This window comes from Lissotriton helveticus, chromosome 1_1, assembly GCF_964261635.1.
Source record: "Lissotriton helveticus chromosome 1_1, aLisHel1.1, whole genome shotgun sequence".
Classification (NCBI taxonomy): domain Eukaryota; kingdom Metazoa; phylum Chordata; class Amphibia; order Caudata; family Salamandridae; genus Lissotriton; species Lissotriton helveticus.
The window spans coordinates 763,439,866-763,456,687 of record NC_136057.1 but is presented as its reverse complement, the minus strand read 5'-3'; the positions used below and the strand labels follow the sequence as shown (position 1 = coordinate 763,456,687).

The following is a 16,822-nucleotide window of genomic DNA, read 5'->3' as shown; positions in this document are numbered from 1 at the left end:
GGTGCATAGCCGGAACACGTCCGCGCGGCCATGATGGTTGGCCATGCCCCACTGTCTTTATTTTCTGGACAGGCATTGCCCTCCTTAAATTTCTATTCCTCAACAAAGTTGATTTCACGTTGTGCAGCACAAATGTCTGCTATGCTTGTTATCTACGTTGCAAACATTTACTGTTTTAAAGCGCTCTGACTCAGATGCTCTTTATATAGACTTGTTATCTTTGATGTCAACATTTACTTTTGTAAAGCGCTCTGATACCTTCGGGTCTAGCTTGCTGTTAGAAGGTGGTTCTGACCATCTGAGCCGCCCAGATATTTTGCTATTTTGAACACCTATTTATTGAACTTTCACTGTGGAAGAGCCTCATAAGTTGGGACTTACCCACAGTGAACTCCTGATGAAAGGGACTGCATGTGTATTTTACCGGTGTCCCCATGGCGCGAGTAGGCCACGGCGCTGTAGCCAGAGCAAGGGTCACCGGGCTGGTTACATGCAGACACGTGTGTACATGCATGTGCACAAGTGTAAGGGCTGCGCAGGGGAGATTCCTACCGTGCACAGCCCAGGAGCAGCTACAAAGTGAATGGTGTGGCAGGACATATGCAGAGCTGGGTGGTGACATGGAATAGGCTTTCTACAGTAGGAAGAAACAATTGAGGGTAAGTCAGTGTGCTTTACTGTTTTCACTCTATTACTCTGATATGAGGATGGGAAGCACATTGGCTAGTTTCACTTTTCTAGGGCCTACAAATGCCAGACATGCACTTAAGTCCACTGTAACTTATGTAAGAAGAAGTATTCTGCAGAGTCCAAAGTCATATTTGTAGTGCTTTTGGGTCACCAGAAATGTCATATTTGTCTGAGTCAGCTCATAACCAGGGCCTGGCTGGGGCTGACCCTGCCAGGCTGGATTAATGACCTTCCTCCCCAAGCTGTAGCATCAGAGGCCTAGCCATGCATCACAAGCATTCCAAGGGCGTAGGTCTCCATGAAGTGAAGATGGGTGAAGCACAGGTTAATCCATTAGCAGCTGGCACCTGGAGCCAGGTACCAAGCTGCTCTGGAGAGAAGGCAGCGAGGGGAGAGGGGGCTCTCAGAGACCATGTGACATGAGACCCCTGGACGACACCATGTTGAACAAACCCAGAAGCCTGGGCAGGAAGGAGGGAGCATGGACAGAGAAGTGATGTATCTCTGTGTGATAGGGCAAAGGGAACTTCCTGCCAGACCCCTCCCCATTCTTTAAAAGAGTTTGCACAGGAAGAGGAGCTCTCTCTGGGGTGTTGTCTGCTGAGGATGACTGGTGCTGGAGCCTGGCACCATGGGCAGCTGGAAGGAAGAACCTCCAGACTGGCCCAGGACCCTGACTTGCGCCACAAGGAGTGACCAGGACAAGTAACCAGAAGCCTAGGCCTCTGCGCCCAGGAAGAGAGCCAGGCGAAAGGCTGGTGCAGGGAGCTAGTGAACACCGCTCCCTGCTGCATTCACCCTTTTGGAGATCAAGAGGGAGAAGGAAAGGTCTCCCAGTGCCTGGGGAGCGCCCCTAGGAGCAAGAAGAGGCCATAATGGGGATGATCGGCCGCCTGGGGGTCGAGCTACGCCCCCCAGAAGGTAGGCGACCTTTGACCTCTGAAGAGGACTGACAACGAAGCGTTTGGGGCTCCACCGCCGGTCCAAGAAGTGTCCCTGGGGCTGCCCCACCAGAAGAAGATGTCAGAGAGCGCCGTCGCGCTCCCTGTGAAATTAGCCCACCCTGGTCCCCCAAAGCCAATGGAGGACGGGCACCGCCATCGCACCCCCCTCAAAGAGATCGCAGGGGCCCGGCACCTCCAACTGCGGACCCCAGTGATGGCGGTGGAGTGGACGGGGTGAAGATAAGCCCGTTGGAGCCGTCGCCCTCCCCGTGAAGATTCCTCTGGGGTGCGGGACCCCAACTCTGGGCCCCAACGCCAAAGCCGAAGTCATCGAGTGCCGTCACGCCCCCGCAAAGAAGCTAAGTTGGGGAGTGCCATCTCTCTCCCCGTGAAGTTGGCCACGTGGAGTGCCAGGAGCCCATCCGGGCCCCCGATGAGAGCGGAAGTCAGAAAGCGCCGTTGCGCTCCCCGTGAAAAATGGCCTGGGGGACGGGAAGCCATCCCCGAAGTGCACGTAGAGGACGGGGGAGTGCCGCCACACTCCCCCACGGCTGCTGGAAGGCGGGGTTTGTGCTGTCGCACTCCCCTGAGGTCCCACTGGACCGGCAGGACACTCTGTGGCTGCCCGTGGTAGTGGACAGATCAGAATCAAGATGCCGGCTCCCGCGACAGCTTGAGAGGGTGCTGGCCAGTCGGGGAGCCTGCGGGAGCCGCCGGGGGTGGGGCTCCCAAAGCGGCTCCCCAACGATTGTGAAGGCGGTGGTCCCCGAGAAGAAGTGAAAAGGGTGGGCCCCCTGAGTCGCAAAAGAACTCACCTGGCAGCTCGGAGGTCTGCGTGGGACTGGGCCCACCAGCGAGCATCCGACACAGCGGGAGGCTGCCAGGAGTGCGAGGCAGACGAAAATCACGAGCACGGCTCTCCCTAAGCAGCGGGGGAGCCGCTACTATAATATGCGCGGCTGGAGGGACTTGCCCCATAATGCCTTGCAAGTCTGGACCGGCCTGCAAGGAAAAGCGGATCATTTTCCACGTGTAGTGGCCCCAGGAGAACGGGGTCACCACCAAGTGAGTGCCAAGTTGAAGGGGGAGCTGCAGGAGTAACCAGACTCCCCCAGCACGAGAGATAAAAGTTCCCCTCCCCTAAATCTCATGGGGACTTAAAAGAAACAACCCCTCAAGGGCTCAGCCAGCAATCAACTTTTCCCTGGGCGAGAACTTTTGTTCAACAGCTGGGTGCTGTCTTCTCAATGTGTGGAAGGCTGTGCTGGGGATATTAGGAGAATGGCATCCCATGGAGGTGAAGAGGTGCAACTGCATGTGAAGTGCATTTACCGATGTTATTTCTTTTAGAGGGACTGGATGTCACATGTGTAATGTGAAGTACCTGTGTAATGTGAAGTCATAAGCGAAGTGGGGTTATGTTGCCAGACATTCCTGCTAGGGTGTCTGGCTGTAAATGCTTAATCCTGTGATTTTATCTGTGATGCCTTCTAGAGGCTGTGATTGCAATGCCTTACAACTGTTATCAACTATGAAAAGTACCTCATTTAAAATGATGCCCAAACATGTATTCCTGCTATTGTGTTAGGGGAGGAACAACCGAGACTGTTAGCTACTAAGATGTAGAGGTGCATACTGTATGGTCAGTATGAGATGCTCAGTCAGGGTTATGTGTCTCCTGGGCCGGTGTAACTATTTCAATGCTTGTTGAGATGATGGGGTGGGTTGCCACTGGGATGGTGCCCGTGGAGCAGGCCCTCGCTCCAGGTTGTGTCAACCCACTGCATTAGGGGGCAAGATGATGTGCACACATGGGAGGGGCTAGACCCCACCCTCCTGTGGGAGGGGTGGATATATTATGCAATGTCACAAAGTAATTCCAACAGCTTATGTATAATTGTAAATCGGTGCATAGTATTAAGTTGTGTGTGTTTTTAAATAAATATACTCTTACTCTTATAAAGCAAAGTACATACTGGACAATCAATTATTGAGTGTTATTTCTGTGCATCTGTAATGGCGGTTACTAGCCCACACCACCTCCCTTGAGTAAGCCTTAGACTGCTCTGCAACACTACCCTCAGAGTCAAGCGCTACAATAGGGTGTTTGGTTCCCAGTGAAGGACAAATGTGACATGTTATTTGTGCAGACCTCTCAGACACTGCCTCGTTTTCCAACACTAGAACTGTATAAAGCTCTGAAATAAAAAATCTCCCCGCCTTTAATTTCTTCCTATAGAGTGCTAGCACATGGTATCCCCCTGGACTCTGGCTTAGCCTTACTCTTTTTAATATCTATGTCAGAGCTTTGGCTGATGTAGTAAAATCCTTTGAAATGTCATAGGCGTCCTGCATTAAGGAAACTCAGTTAATCATTACTGAGTAGGCCACTGACAGTGAAAAATTTTAAAAGCTGTCTCATAGCTGTCGGAAGCTGGATTCATGAAAATTGCTTAAAGCTCAATGCTAGCAAGACGGAGATCCTTTTGTTGGGCAGACATACCTTCCAATGGGGAAACCATTGGGGGCCAGAAGTGGTAGGTCCTCCTACTAAACCTAAGTCAATCGTTAAAAACCTTGGTTTGTGGATGGATGACTTGCTATCCTTGAAAACCCATGTTAAAACCGGAGCAGGCCTCTGCTTTGGCATCTTGCCAAGCCTTAAATCCATAGTGGAATTCTTTACTCTACAAGTTCACCAACTAATTGTACAATCCCTTGTCGTTTCTTACCTTGACTATTGCAACAATCTCTACCTAAGTGCCAAAAGATTGGTCGTGAACTGACTACAGGGAAGTCAAACAGTGTCTGCTGGGCTTCTTTTCTCTCTCCCCAAATTCTGTTCAGCGTTTCAACTCTTAGTCAAGTTCCACTAGCTTAATCTTAAAACGCACACAAAGTTTAAAGTGCTAGGCATCTCCCGTAAGATCCTCTATAAACAAGGCGTGCCAAGTCTTGCTGCTCTGATGCAATTATATTCCCCTAGGAGGGCCTTACGCTCATCAGACTTGAATCTGGCCTCTATATCCTGACATAGAAGAGCCAGAATAGGCAGACGTTCTTTTTGTGTCCTGGACCCAACACTACAGCACTTTTTGCTGTTTTCCCTGAGAAAGACTCAAAAACACTCACTTTTTAGAAATTAACTAAAGATCTGGTTGTACCCATCTTTAGCCTAGCCTGCCTTCCTCTTCTGCTGTTGATGTACCTGTGACTAGCGCTGGGAAGTCCCCTTCTAGGGGCAGCTGTGCACTTTAATAATAATAATAATAATAATCAGCATTTATTAAGCGCCTGGCTGCACAAAACTGTGTGTCCCCGCGCTGACTGCAAATGCAAACCATCAAGAGGACCAAGAGTCCGGCGAGCAGAATTAATTTTTGGGAAATAGATAAGTTTTGAGTCTAGCTCTGAACCTTGTTTCAGATGGCTCCATCCGCAGCTGGATTGGCAAGGCATTCCAGAACTTGGTGGCCAGATATCGGAATGATTTTCCTCCCATTTTAGCTTTAGTGATGCGGGGGATTTTAAATAGCATCGTGCCTGCTGATCTAAGATCTTTGATCGGCCTATGGATGGTGATGAGGCCTCTCAGATAACTAGGGCCTTTGTTTTGGGCAATGCGGTGTGCATAGCAGAGAGTTTTAAATAAAATTCTCTCTTTCACAGGGAGCCAATGAAGCTTGGCCAGCGCATTTTTCGTAGATGCTCTCCGAGGGAGACCGAGCACCAGTCGTGCTGCAGAATTCTGTATGCATTGTAACTGGTGCAGACTCTTTTGATTAAGGCCAAGTAGGAGAGCATTACCATAGTCCAAATGGGGGGATATTAAGGCATGGACTATGGTCTTTCTCGCTTCTGTCGGAAGAAGGTCTAAAACTTTACGCAGTACTTTTAGGGTGCTATAGCATTTGCTTGTCACTTTGTTTACCTGGGCTCTACCTGAGAGATCGGCGTCAAGCATGACTCCGAGGTTCTTCACCTTCTCTACAGGCACAGGTAGTTCACCCAACTCGCTAGGCCACCATGCATGTGACCAGACAGAAGTATCTTTCCCTACTATCAGAACCTCTGTTTTATCTCCGTTTAAACGGAGGCAGTTGGCATTCATCCACGTCGCTATGCTGAGCATGCAGTTGGAGAAGTTGGAGGCTAAGTCTCTACTGTCTGGCGTTATTTTGAACACCAGCTGGGTGTCGTCGGCATAGCTGACAATGCCCGCCCCAAATTCCTCCGCAATGTGTGCCAGGGGTTCCATGTAGATGTTAAATAAGGTGGGGCTCAAACTAGAGCCCTGTGGAACCCCATGGCTAACAGTGCGAGGTGATGACTTAAAGGGTGGGCAATGAAGTTGGAAAGTTCTGTCAGTTAGGTATGACTGAAACCAGGTGAGAGCAGAGTCTTTTACTCCCATGTCTGAGAGTCGGGACAGCAGTGTAGAGTGCAGCACGGTGTCAAATGCTGCACTTAGGTCCAATAGGACCAGCGCAGCTGTCTCTCCCTCATCCACCAGTTTCCGTATCTGTTCGGTGGAATACAGAACGGCTGATTCCGTAGAATGGCCTGGTCTAAACCCTGATTGGGAAGGGTGGAGGAGTGATTCTTTCTCCAGAAACTCCATGAGTTGGAGATTGGCCACCTTTTCTATGATCTTAGCACAGAAAGGGAGAAGAGAAATTGGCCGCAAATTTTGGAGCTGAGTAATTGGAATGTTCGGTTTCTTTTTTAGTGGTATTACCTGGGCAGATTTCTAATTTCTCAGGACATTGCCTTCCCGGAATGAAGTTGTGATCATGTTGCTTATATGATCCAATAATAAGCTTTCCATGACCGCTTTGTACTGTTCCGGTGGGCAAGCATCCATAGGGGAGCCTGAAGAAATACTGTTTATAATTTTAGCTAGTTCCTGTTTATTAGGGGTCCTAAAGTTGGTAAGCTGGGGTTTATTGGAACAGGAGGCTAGGATCTCTACCTTATTTTTATCTGGCCTGGTGCTGCTAGAAAACGTAGCATGAATTTTGTCTACCTTCTCCACAAAGAAGTCGGCTATCTGGTCGCATATCTCCGTGGAGTAGGTATCTTTAGTATCCAAGCGAGATAGTGTGGTAATTTCTCTATAGATACCGAATAATTCTTTGGTAGGGTTTTTGGCTTCTACAATCCTGTTTTTGTAATGGAGACTCTTCTCTAATCGTACCAATTTTTGGTATTTTTTCAGCTCTGTTCTATATTTTTCTTTGAGTTCTGGAGTGTAGTTTTTCCTCCACTGACGTTCGATGGATTTACATAGGGCTTTAGCCTTTTTCAATTCTTCAGAGAACCAGGGGGCATTTTTAGTTAGTCGAGCTGGGGGTTTGGTCGTCCACGGAGCAATCTTGTCTAACGCTTTAGTTAGCCATGATTCAAAGTTATCCCATACTTCCTGTAGGGAATCGCCTGTTGCCAGGGGATGTGCAGTGAGTTCTTGCAGCAACAAATCAGGGGTGCACTTTTTAAAGTTACGGCGTCTGTAAGGAAGAATTTTCGCATTTAACTTGGTGATGCTATTTTTGGCTATTTTAAATGGTACCATACTATGGTCAGACCATAATAGTGGAACAGGTGGTGAAGTTTTCACGCCTTCCCAGTTCGTGAATATCGGATCTAATAGATGCCCGTGTTGGTGCGTGGGCAAGGTGGATAGAAGCTTGAGGTCGATTGCATTGAAAGCATTTAGAAGGAGTTGCGCTTCCTTGGAGTGGCTGTCCTCTAGATGGATATTAAGGTCGCCAAGTATGATAATATTTTTGTGTCTGATGGCTAGCTGAGTGGCCAGTTCAATGAGTTGGCTACAGAAAGACAGGGCTGCTCCAGGGGGTCTGTATATTAATAGTCCTGTGATTGTATTGGAGGTATCTAATTTGATGGTAAATCTACCGCACTCACTATCCGTAATTTTTTGTTCGATTAAAGTACACTCAAGATTATTTTTGAAGATCATTGCCAGTCCTCCCCCCCGTTGTTTCTGGCGGTCTATTCTCAGGAGGCAATAGTTGCTCGGTATCGCCTCTAAGATCTCCGGGGCGGATGCTTCATCTAACCATGTTTCGGTTAGAAACATGATGTCCAGATCTCCATTGGTCAGCAGGTCGTGAATTTCAATTTTATGCTTGGGCATAGACCTACAGTTAAGTAATGTCATGTTAAAGTTCAAAGTTTTAACCGAAGTTGAATTACTGTTGGGAAGGAATTGATGGCATATATTACACTGTGCAGGTAGAGATAATGGATCTGTAGCATGCAGACAATCAGATGAGAGTGGCTTACCAAGTTTCATCAGATTAGCTTTAGTGTGATGATAGCGAGGACTCTGATTGGTATGTGACCGTAAAGGTGATGGGGGACCGGATCTGTGGAGTCCTGCTCCGAGCCCCGTCCGGTCACGGACGAGCGCAGACGGGCAGGACTCTGGCTTGACTCCGGCGCGCGATCGGCGCGCCCGCAATGCGCGTCCGCTGCGCGGAGCCATTGACGTCTGTATTTATGACGTCGTCCTTGCGACGTTCTCAGCGAGCCCACACTGATATGGCCGCTGTTGTATTCACCCAGTCCCTGCAGGTGACGGCCCTTTAATCAGCCACACCCACCGAGAGAGTCCGAGCAAGTAGGCTGCTCTGGCTGGGAGAGCGGAGCGAATCTCCGAGTCTCAGGCACCCTTCCTCACAAAGATAATGTGTGTGTGCCTAAGTGGCGGTGTTTATGATTTTTAAAATCAAATGTGGCAAGATCGCGTCTAGCACTTCAGCGCGATGGGGGGGAAGGACACACAGGGAGAAATCAAACAGGTCACAATTTAACAATTTAAAAGTGTTTAAAAAAGCATAACCTCCCGGCTCAAGCCTCAGGAGGGAAAGCAGCAGTCTACCGGCTTGTGGTCTGACCTGTATTTATGACGTCGTCCTTGCGACGTTCTCAGCGAGCCCACACTGATATGGCCGCTGTTGTATTCACCCAGTCCCTGCAGGTGACGGCCCTTTAATCGGCCACACCCACCGAGAGAGTCCGAGCAAGTAGGCTGCTCTGGCTGGGAGAGCGGAGCGAATCTCCGAGTCTCAGGCACCCTTCCTCACAAAGATAATGTGTGTGTGCCTAAGTGGCGGTGTTTATGAATTTTAAAATCAAATGTGGCGAGATCGCGTCTAGCACTTCAGCGCGATGGGGGGGAAGGACACACAGGGAGAAATCAAACAGGTCACAATTTAACAATTTAAAAGTGTTTAAAAAAGCATAACCTCCCGGCTCAAGCCTCAGGAGGGAAAGCAGGAGGGAAATCTTTTCAACATAACATAACTTACTGAAAGAACATAACACTTGTACTTTGCCACCTCAAGCTCTCTTGCCATAACGGGCCAGTAGGCTTCCTCTGATCAAATCAGACTCACCATAGCGTGCGGATGAGTACATTTTTCAAGCCCTGAACGGCTCTCCTGTGGTGTTATGTGTTTTGCTCCCAGAAAATAAAGGGCCTAGGTGTGGAGAGGTGAGGGTCTTCCCTGCAGGATGGCCGGGGAGGAACTTTGCCCCTTCTCTGTTTGCTCTTCAAAGGGTAGCATGAGAGCTGTACTCATCCCTTCTTGACTTCAGAAGAAGCTACCTTGTCACTGTCAGATGCAGCTCACCCTGATGCCGGCCTGCCTTTTGCCTACGTTCACTAGCAGAAAGAACAAATGATGGCCGGAATGCTGAACAAATCAAATATTTGCACCCAGTTACAGATACGGGTTTAATCCCTTTGATTTTTTTCTCACCACACCACCCTAGTTTGGAACCATTCACATGCAAATCAGTCTTGACCCTGCTCCCCATGGGAACAGTCCAGCCCGAACTGCAAGGCTAGGTCGTCCCTGGACCGAAAACAAGTATCCTGGGACCAGATTCGGGGTATCAACCCTCATCAGCCAGGTTAACGTGAAACCAGTGGTACAGTGAGCACGGGTCCCACGTCTGGGCATACCCTTCCCACTTAAGGAGACAAAAGCAAAAAAGAACAAATTATGGATGGAATTCTGAACAAAGCAAACATTCACTCCCACCTAGCCAGGCTGGAGCCAAATCCAGGAAAAAGGGAAGAACTGACCAGAACCAGTTTTAGAGTGAAACAACAGGATGTCCATACCCACAGGCTGGTAGTGGGCATACAAGTGGCATTCCCAGAACCTGAAATCAGAACACTCTTGGACCTTTGAAGACTCAGAAGAAAGTCTTCTCTGCTGTCTAAAGACTGGACTTGCTTTCCTTGACCCCAGGACCACAGAAGTGACTCTTAATGGTCAGACTGCTGACCTCCTGTATGAACTACAGGGAGGCAGCAAGTTTCCAAGGCCTTTTCTGCTTCCCAGTTGACAAGACCCAACTGAACCTGACCTGGTTCCTTTGCTTGCCTCTGCGGTAGGTAGTCCTGATCCCCAAGTACTCTCCTCCAGGTCCAGGACACTTGGCTGCAGACAGAGTGTATTTGTCCCTGCTTAACCGAAGGCTTCATTGGACCCAACGCCAAATGACACAGAGTTCCACTGAGCTGCGCAGCTCCTGACTGGAAACCTCACTGGATCCAACAAAGAGCCACCCCTAGTATTCTCCTTCCCAAAGGCTTCATCGAATGCGACACGGAGTGTGGCAGAGCTTCACAGTCACACCGTACAGTCCTTGCATAGATTTCAGAAGGTAAAACTTCCAGTGGGTCGAACCTGGTGCTGTACCTGGCCCTCGCTCTATCGCGGTTGGCCTGAACGTTTAACTTTGTCCTGGTCTGTCGTGATACTCTCCGTGGGCACTCTGCGTCTTTTGGTGCTATCTTTTTATCTAAAACTTAAAAAATGTATAACTATGGTTCTACTGATTGGATTTTTGAAATTTTAGTGTCATTTAATTTGCTAAAGTTGGCTCTCTTATTCTTAATAGCTTTGGGATACTTCTTGTGCTGATTTTTCACTTTATTACTGTTTGTGTGCTGCATAAATACTTTACACGTTGCCTCTAAGTTAAGCCTGTCTGCTTTTGTTCCACGCTACCAGAGGGTTAAGCAAAGCTTTATTTAGTGACTTTTTTGGTTCGCCTTAACAAGGATTGTGACTGGTATTTGAAGTGGGTTCCCACACCCTTCAACCAGTAATCAAATTTCTTACAGAAATGTTTTGCTTTTTACTGCATTGTAAGTTGTACTTTAAGGGAACTAATTTAAGCAGTGTTCTGAAGTTCAATAATTTTTTGTGTTTTCAAGATTTATTGTATATTTATATGTATATTAATGATGGCTTTTAATGTTTCTTTTAATTTCATGTAGGACTGAGAGTTGGGATTGCTGCAAGATAATAATCCGTATCAGAAAGTCTGCAAGTGATGTCAGTTAATTTGATATTAGATACATACTTATATTTCTTGAGTAATACCAGAAATCTTTGGAGGAGGAAGAACGGCAGACCACTGAATTTCCTTTGTTATTTCAATATTTGTTCCCGTGTGAATCACACCCAATCACTTCGACGTTTCCATGCCAGCAAATCTCCGTATAAATGGACCAGAAACAGAACCTTCTGTTTAACCAGGTACACTTACACACAGCACAAAATCAGTTTGTACCCTAAATCTGCTAAACTCAGCACTTCCTCAAAGGGAATCCCAAAGTTGGGAAGTCATATGTCACGCATAAAAAGCACTTTAGACTCTGTCTCGAAGGCTGTTAGTGGCACCCACAATGAGCTCATCGCCCGCATTGTCCGACGAAAGACTAAATCTGGCACAGTGGAGAAAGCAACTGCTAAGTGTCAGGTAATCCAGGAGAATGTCAGAGACCCAAAAGTAACCAGCACTGCACCGCAAGAGGAACCAAAGAAGGCACTGGCTTCAAAGACAACCACTGGAACCAATGGGAAACAAGAGCTGTTTTTGCAGGGTACTCAAGGCATTCGCCTAGAATCGCCAAATGACAGCCTAAGTGTGAAGGATAATCTCTTTCATGTCAGCTATTTTACAACCAACTTTGGAGAGACCTACAATTTCCTAGCCACCCATATCAACTATTACTTTGGAGCTAGCATCGCAATGGCAGAAGAGAAGAAAGCTACTGTTTTTTTGCCAAAAGGGGATGATGGAATGGTAAACAGTGCACTGGGAGGTAGCACAGTGCACAGTACAAATGGGCAGGACTCTGCATCTTCTGCTGTGGCTGTTGGTCAAGATCTAGCAAATAAAGATGCAGGAACTACTGAACATACAGCTGCCACTAAAAAGACCATTTCTCATTTCCTTTCCCACTCTTCGGACAGTGTGCAAGCCTTCGTGGACAGCTATTTGGGTGGTTTTGTTCCAAAGATGCGATCCGAAGCGAAAGGCGCCTTAGAAGATAGGAGTAAAGAAAGCAGTGAAGTTGTGAATAAGGGAGAAAATGATCTGCAAAAAGAAAGTAAAACTTCAGAGGATAAAGCAAAGCGCCTTTCTCTCCAGCGTGAAAAGGTAAGTGTTGGCTGTGTTGAGGTCTCTGTCTGTGTAGCAAGACGCCTACTTGCGATCCGTGTGCTATTGTTCTTGCAATTTAAACTGATACTTTTTGTCAAACTTTGACAGTCGTTTCACGTTCTTTGCCTCTTTGTTTCAGATTATCGCACGGGTGAGTGTAGATAACCGGACTCGAGGTTTAGTTCAGGCTCTTCGGAGAGCTTCTGATCGCAGGGTGTGCATCAATAGAGTGGAGGAACTAAGTTGTCATCTTCTAGAGTTTCCAGAGACGAGAGGAGTGGCTGTAAAGGTGAGAAGATGTACTTTGCCGTTTTGAAATTTCCCCTTTCGTACATTTTCTCAGGAAGCAGAGGGTGTGGGTGCTGTGTTTGAGGTGGGTCATATGTTATGTTGATACTTGCACTCCTTGCTAGAAAATTCCTTCACCCTTTTTATACAGTTGGAAAACTAAACTTCACAATACAGTTAACTTTCTAGACGTTTGAGTGGCTACATGGATTCATAGAATGTGTTGGATAGAAATGGGCATTTGTAATGATATTCAGTCAGTCAGTCAGTCAGTCAAAAATACTTTATTTCGGCTTTACAACCATAAAAGCACATTAGAATTTACATTAATTGACTAAAACGAAGACGAGAAATATAAAAAATGTACAAAAAGGGCAATTAGAAATGGATTGTCAAAACCAGAGTCGATGATAAACAAGAATAAAATACATCAATACTGCAGCCATAACACACGATAAATAGCTACCCTAACCCCCATATTTCAGTAAGCACGATGCAGAGGAAACCCAATTCACAATCAAAATAAAATATTTAAGGGCCATAAAAACTAGCCTAACACTTCATATGCAAAATTCAGTTAAACTACATGAGAAAAAAATAAGTTATGGGAGTAGAATAAAAATGTACGTTCTTATCCAAATAAAATAGACACATTGACGTACAGTGCTAAATAGCAGCAAGGGAAGTGGAAAAATGATGCAATCAACTATTACCCTGTTCTTTTCCCTTTAAAATTCCTCTATGGGTACACCACATTACAAAGAGGAATTTTGAGGTCGCGACTACAAATAGTGGTGATGTATCATATTTAAGTAGCCTAAAGACCTCTTGATAGTTTCTTAGCTCTAGATTTCTGCACAACTGGTAAACCCACTTCGATCTAGACCTATGATATGCAGGGCAGAAAAGCATTACATGGAGTTCTGTTTCTTCCGAGGCAGACAGTGGTGGCTGGTGACATTTTAAAGAGGGAGGGCGTAAAATAATTGTGGTACTGCACCTACGCGGGGGGGGAGTTCGGGGGTTTCAAAGACCCCCTCAAACCTTCAGAAATGCAGAAAGTATTGAACTACTACCTTGATCATTCGCTTTAAAAGAGCAGGAGGCTGAAAAGCTACCTTTGGGGGGCAGATCTCAAGGAATGCTTATTAAGAACCGCAAAACACATTGGTCATCTGCAGACAGAAATTAAATGCTCAGATTTCACCCTATTCACCTTAACAGATTGTGATGAAAATAAACATATGGGGCACAAAAGGGAAATGCTGGAGAAGAAAACACTTCAGTTGTGCTGCACTATTTCAATATTTGTAAGGACAAGTAATGTACAAGAAAAAGTACTTTAAGGGGATGGAAAAGGCGCCAAACTCCAACACGAAACCTCAAACATTTCATTACCGGAGACATTCATTCCCTGAATGCAAACTCAAGTGAAGTGCACTGCACAATTAATTCCTATTGGTAGTAATAATGTGATCACGCATACCCTCTGTTTTTGTCTGTGAAGAAGTACGGGGCAGTACCATCCTGCGAATGTGGATGTGTTCAAAGACCAATGTTCAGCATTTCAAAGCTGTAGTTAGTGTAGATGGGCCAATAGAGAAAGAAAGCAGAACATTTGGAGACAGGGAGGCATGGGAACAGAAAGGGGGCTTGGAGTGACACAAGTGTGCAAGAGAGGGGCTAGCACAAATAAACTACAATCTACTATATCATTCAGTAGCAGTGATGTGGTATTAATTCACCTGAAATTGATAACGGCAAAGAAGGGCTACAAAACCTAAATTTCACCTCAATTCAAACTTTCAACTGTAAAAGGCTTTTTGGGCAAAGCTGACCGCACCAACTCTGGAATTCATAACGACCCCACCTGTGCCACCTTGTAGTCGCAGCAGCCTCCAGTATGTGGTCTAATTCAGTATTTTTGCCAGGACTGATTTGGATTTCGGAGTTTTTGGTAATTTGCGTATGACGCACTTTGTAGAAATGCGTAATACATATTTTACTTTGATTGCTGTTTTAATGCACGTTTTGATTAACTCCCCTGTATAGGATTCATTTCCACCTGTGAAAATCGAATTAATTCACTTCTCCCCTTCCTCCCTGGCTCCACAACCACCAGTGCTATTCATGAGTCCAGCTTCATTCACATTAGCTTCCCAGAGAGAGGAGAATGCGAAAAGTGTATAACATATGCCAGTCCATATGTCCAAGGTAGAGCCCGTCAATACATGATTAATACCTAACTCTGATGCCTTGCTGTTCGAGCGATCCTTCTTTTTATTCTGGCACTAATGGCCCCTCACGTTTCAAGTAAACAGTATTTTGACTAATTGTTTCTTTGCACAGTTGTGAATCAGTCACATTTCAAATACCTCAAAGAGAACTTGTCAAATGGAGCCAGGCTTCGGGCACTCATTACGCTGGACTTCGGCCACCCTCGCATTTACCAATAAGGGGGGGTTAGGGGAGCTGGGGTGGTATCAGTTACTTCAGAAGTGAGGGCAATTACAAGTGGGACGAATGTCCAAAGTATGCAAGCCCACGGACGACGTTCCAGAGTGCAGGGAGACTAGTTGCATGAAGCAAAGGTAGAACTCGGCGCAAGGGCTGTGGGGCAGTAAAGTGCCCTCCGAGTTCGCAGCAGGCCCTAGCGGTCTGTGGTTAATTAATGCTCGGAGCCAGAGTTCAGCAGTTACCGAAAGAGTCGCCATACAGAAATGCTAGGTACAGTTTACAGCCCCTTAAGGATGAATGGTGCTATCATGCACTTCGGGATTCCATCCACAAACTAGTGCCTGACAGGAGGGCACAAACACAGTTAAACACTGCTAATCGATCTCATGGCTTGCTGAGAGCTGGAGCAGGCACATGCATTTTGAACACTTTATTCTGGAAATATATTCTTTTTATTTTCACTTACCGGAGCGGTGCGAGGAATCATGGCGCAGCTTCTTTATTTTCACTTTAACCCGCCCTTGTTTGATTGGTCACAGGGCATGGTAGGGTGGGGTTAACAGTGAGGCTTGCTGAAGAGTGATTGACGTCTAGCCCTGGCCTCTGCAGAGCTGAAGCAGACAGCGCCCAGGGATAACTCTATTGGCGGGGGAGGTCCTTCAGCAAGTAATACAATGGCTTTGCCGAGCTGGTGACGTCACGAGCCTCAGGTCTCTGAGCTCATCAGCCCGGCAAATCTTGGATTGCTGGCGCATGCTCAGAGAGCATTATTTATGCCTGCCATAAACCGGACATGAGAACTGCAGCCTGAAGTGCATGTCTGCGTATCAGACTGTCAGAAGTTTACTCGCGGAAATTATTTTTGACTCGTAGTTAATTGTAGAATAAGAAGCACAACTAGGGGGCAGAAAAAGGACGAGGGCGTAGCCCCTCCGCCCATATAGAAGAACCGCCACTGGAGGCAGAACAACCAGGGCAAAGTGATTGGACTGAACCTTTCCATTTATTTGTAAATGCATCTTATGGAAGGGTTCCATGTCTAAATTGAATAAACATTTTTTTTGCCATAAATGGTTGAATGCTATCCAAGGTCTTTTTCAGTTTATACTGCTGTTTGACATCGAGAAACCTCGATGTCAAGGAGCAAGAGGTCGTGCTCTTAACTAGATGGGCGAATTTAAATTCCTTCAGGGCTAGAACTAAGGATTTTTTTGAGGTACTGGAGCAGGACTCCTCCAGATTTAACCATAGATTACCACAATCCAAAGAAAAACACAAACTCCTGACATAGGACAACCATGGTAAGTTTATGGCTCCCAGTTTACACATTACTTCCCTCAGTTCCTCCCTATAGTTAATTAATTCTGGAGTGCTCCAAATATGGCGCCAGAAAAGGAGAGGGCGAGAGGCAATAAGATCAAATATGGGACCAATGCTCCGGTCCATCCTAAGCGGTGTTAGAGGCGTACCTTTTGGAGGGCCCAGCAACTGTCTAATAAAAGTGTTCTCAGTTATGTGTAGTGGATGTGATAAACAATGTCCCCAAAGTTCAGCACTATAGAGGGATGCTCCCCTTGCTTGTATTTTCTAAATTTCTGCCGGGGGACCAATCACCTTTTGGGAGCAATTTTTATACACATTAAGAATGCCTCCCAGGGACTGGGTTAATTTCAAGTTAGCATTCATTGTTTGAGACCTCCAATCCATTTTGTCATTCAACGAGATGCCTAAATAGTCGAATGATATTCGTGTATGTGAGCCATTGGAATGGCTGCTTTGTCCTGAGGTTACGTGATTTGTGCATCGTCGGTCGGAGTGTGTGTGGTATGTGTTTGGAAGGTTGGGCCATCGTAGGTGAAAGCACACGATGCATGCCTCTGAGGGCAGACTCCACCTTCTGGCCAGTGGAGGTGGGGTTTGTGTGGTGTTTTTGTGGGTTATGAAGTTTG

General features: G+C 46.6%; 1 protein-coding gene across 3 annotated transcripts in view; it reads left to right on the top strand.

The window, feature by feature from the left end:
* The window catches only part of PNPLA8 (patatin like domain 8, phospholipase A2), a 383,576-nt gene that overhangs the window by 94,708 nt on the left and 272,046 nt on the right, over positions 1-16,822 (top strand). For all 3 annotated transcript variants that reach the window (XM_078674318.1, XM_078674319.1, XM_078674317.1), the window contains 2 exons: positions 10,957-12,125; positions 12,268-12,417. In XM_078674318.1, coding sequence (XP_078530444.1) covers positions 11,013-12,125; positions 12,268-12,417 — 1,263 coding nt within the window. In that variant the 5' untranslated portion in view covers positions 10,957-11,012. The remainder of the gene's footprint in view (positions 1-10,956; positions 12,126-12,267; positions 12,418-16,822) is intronic.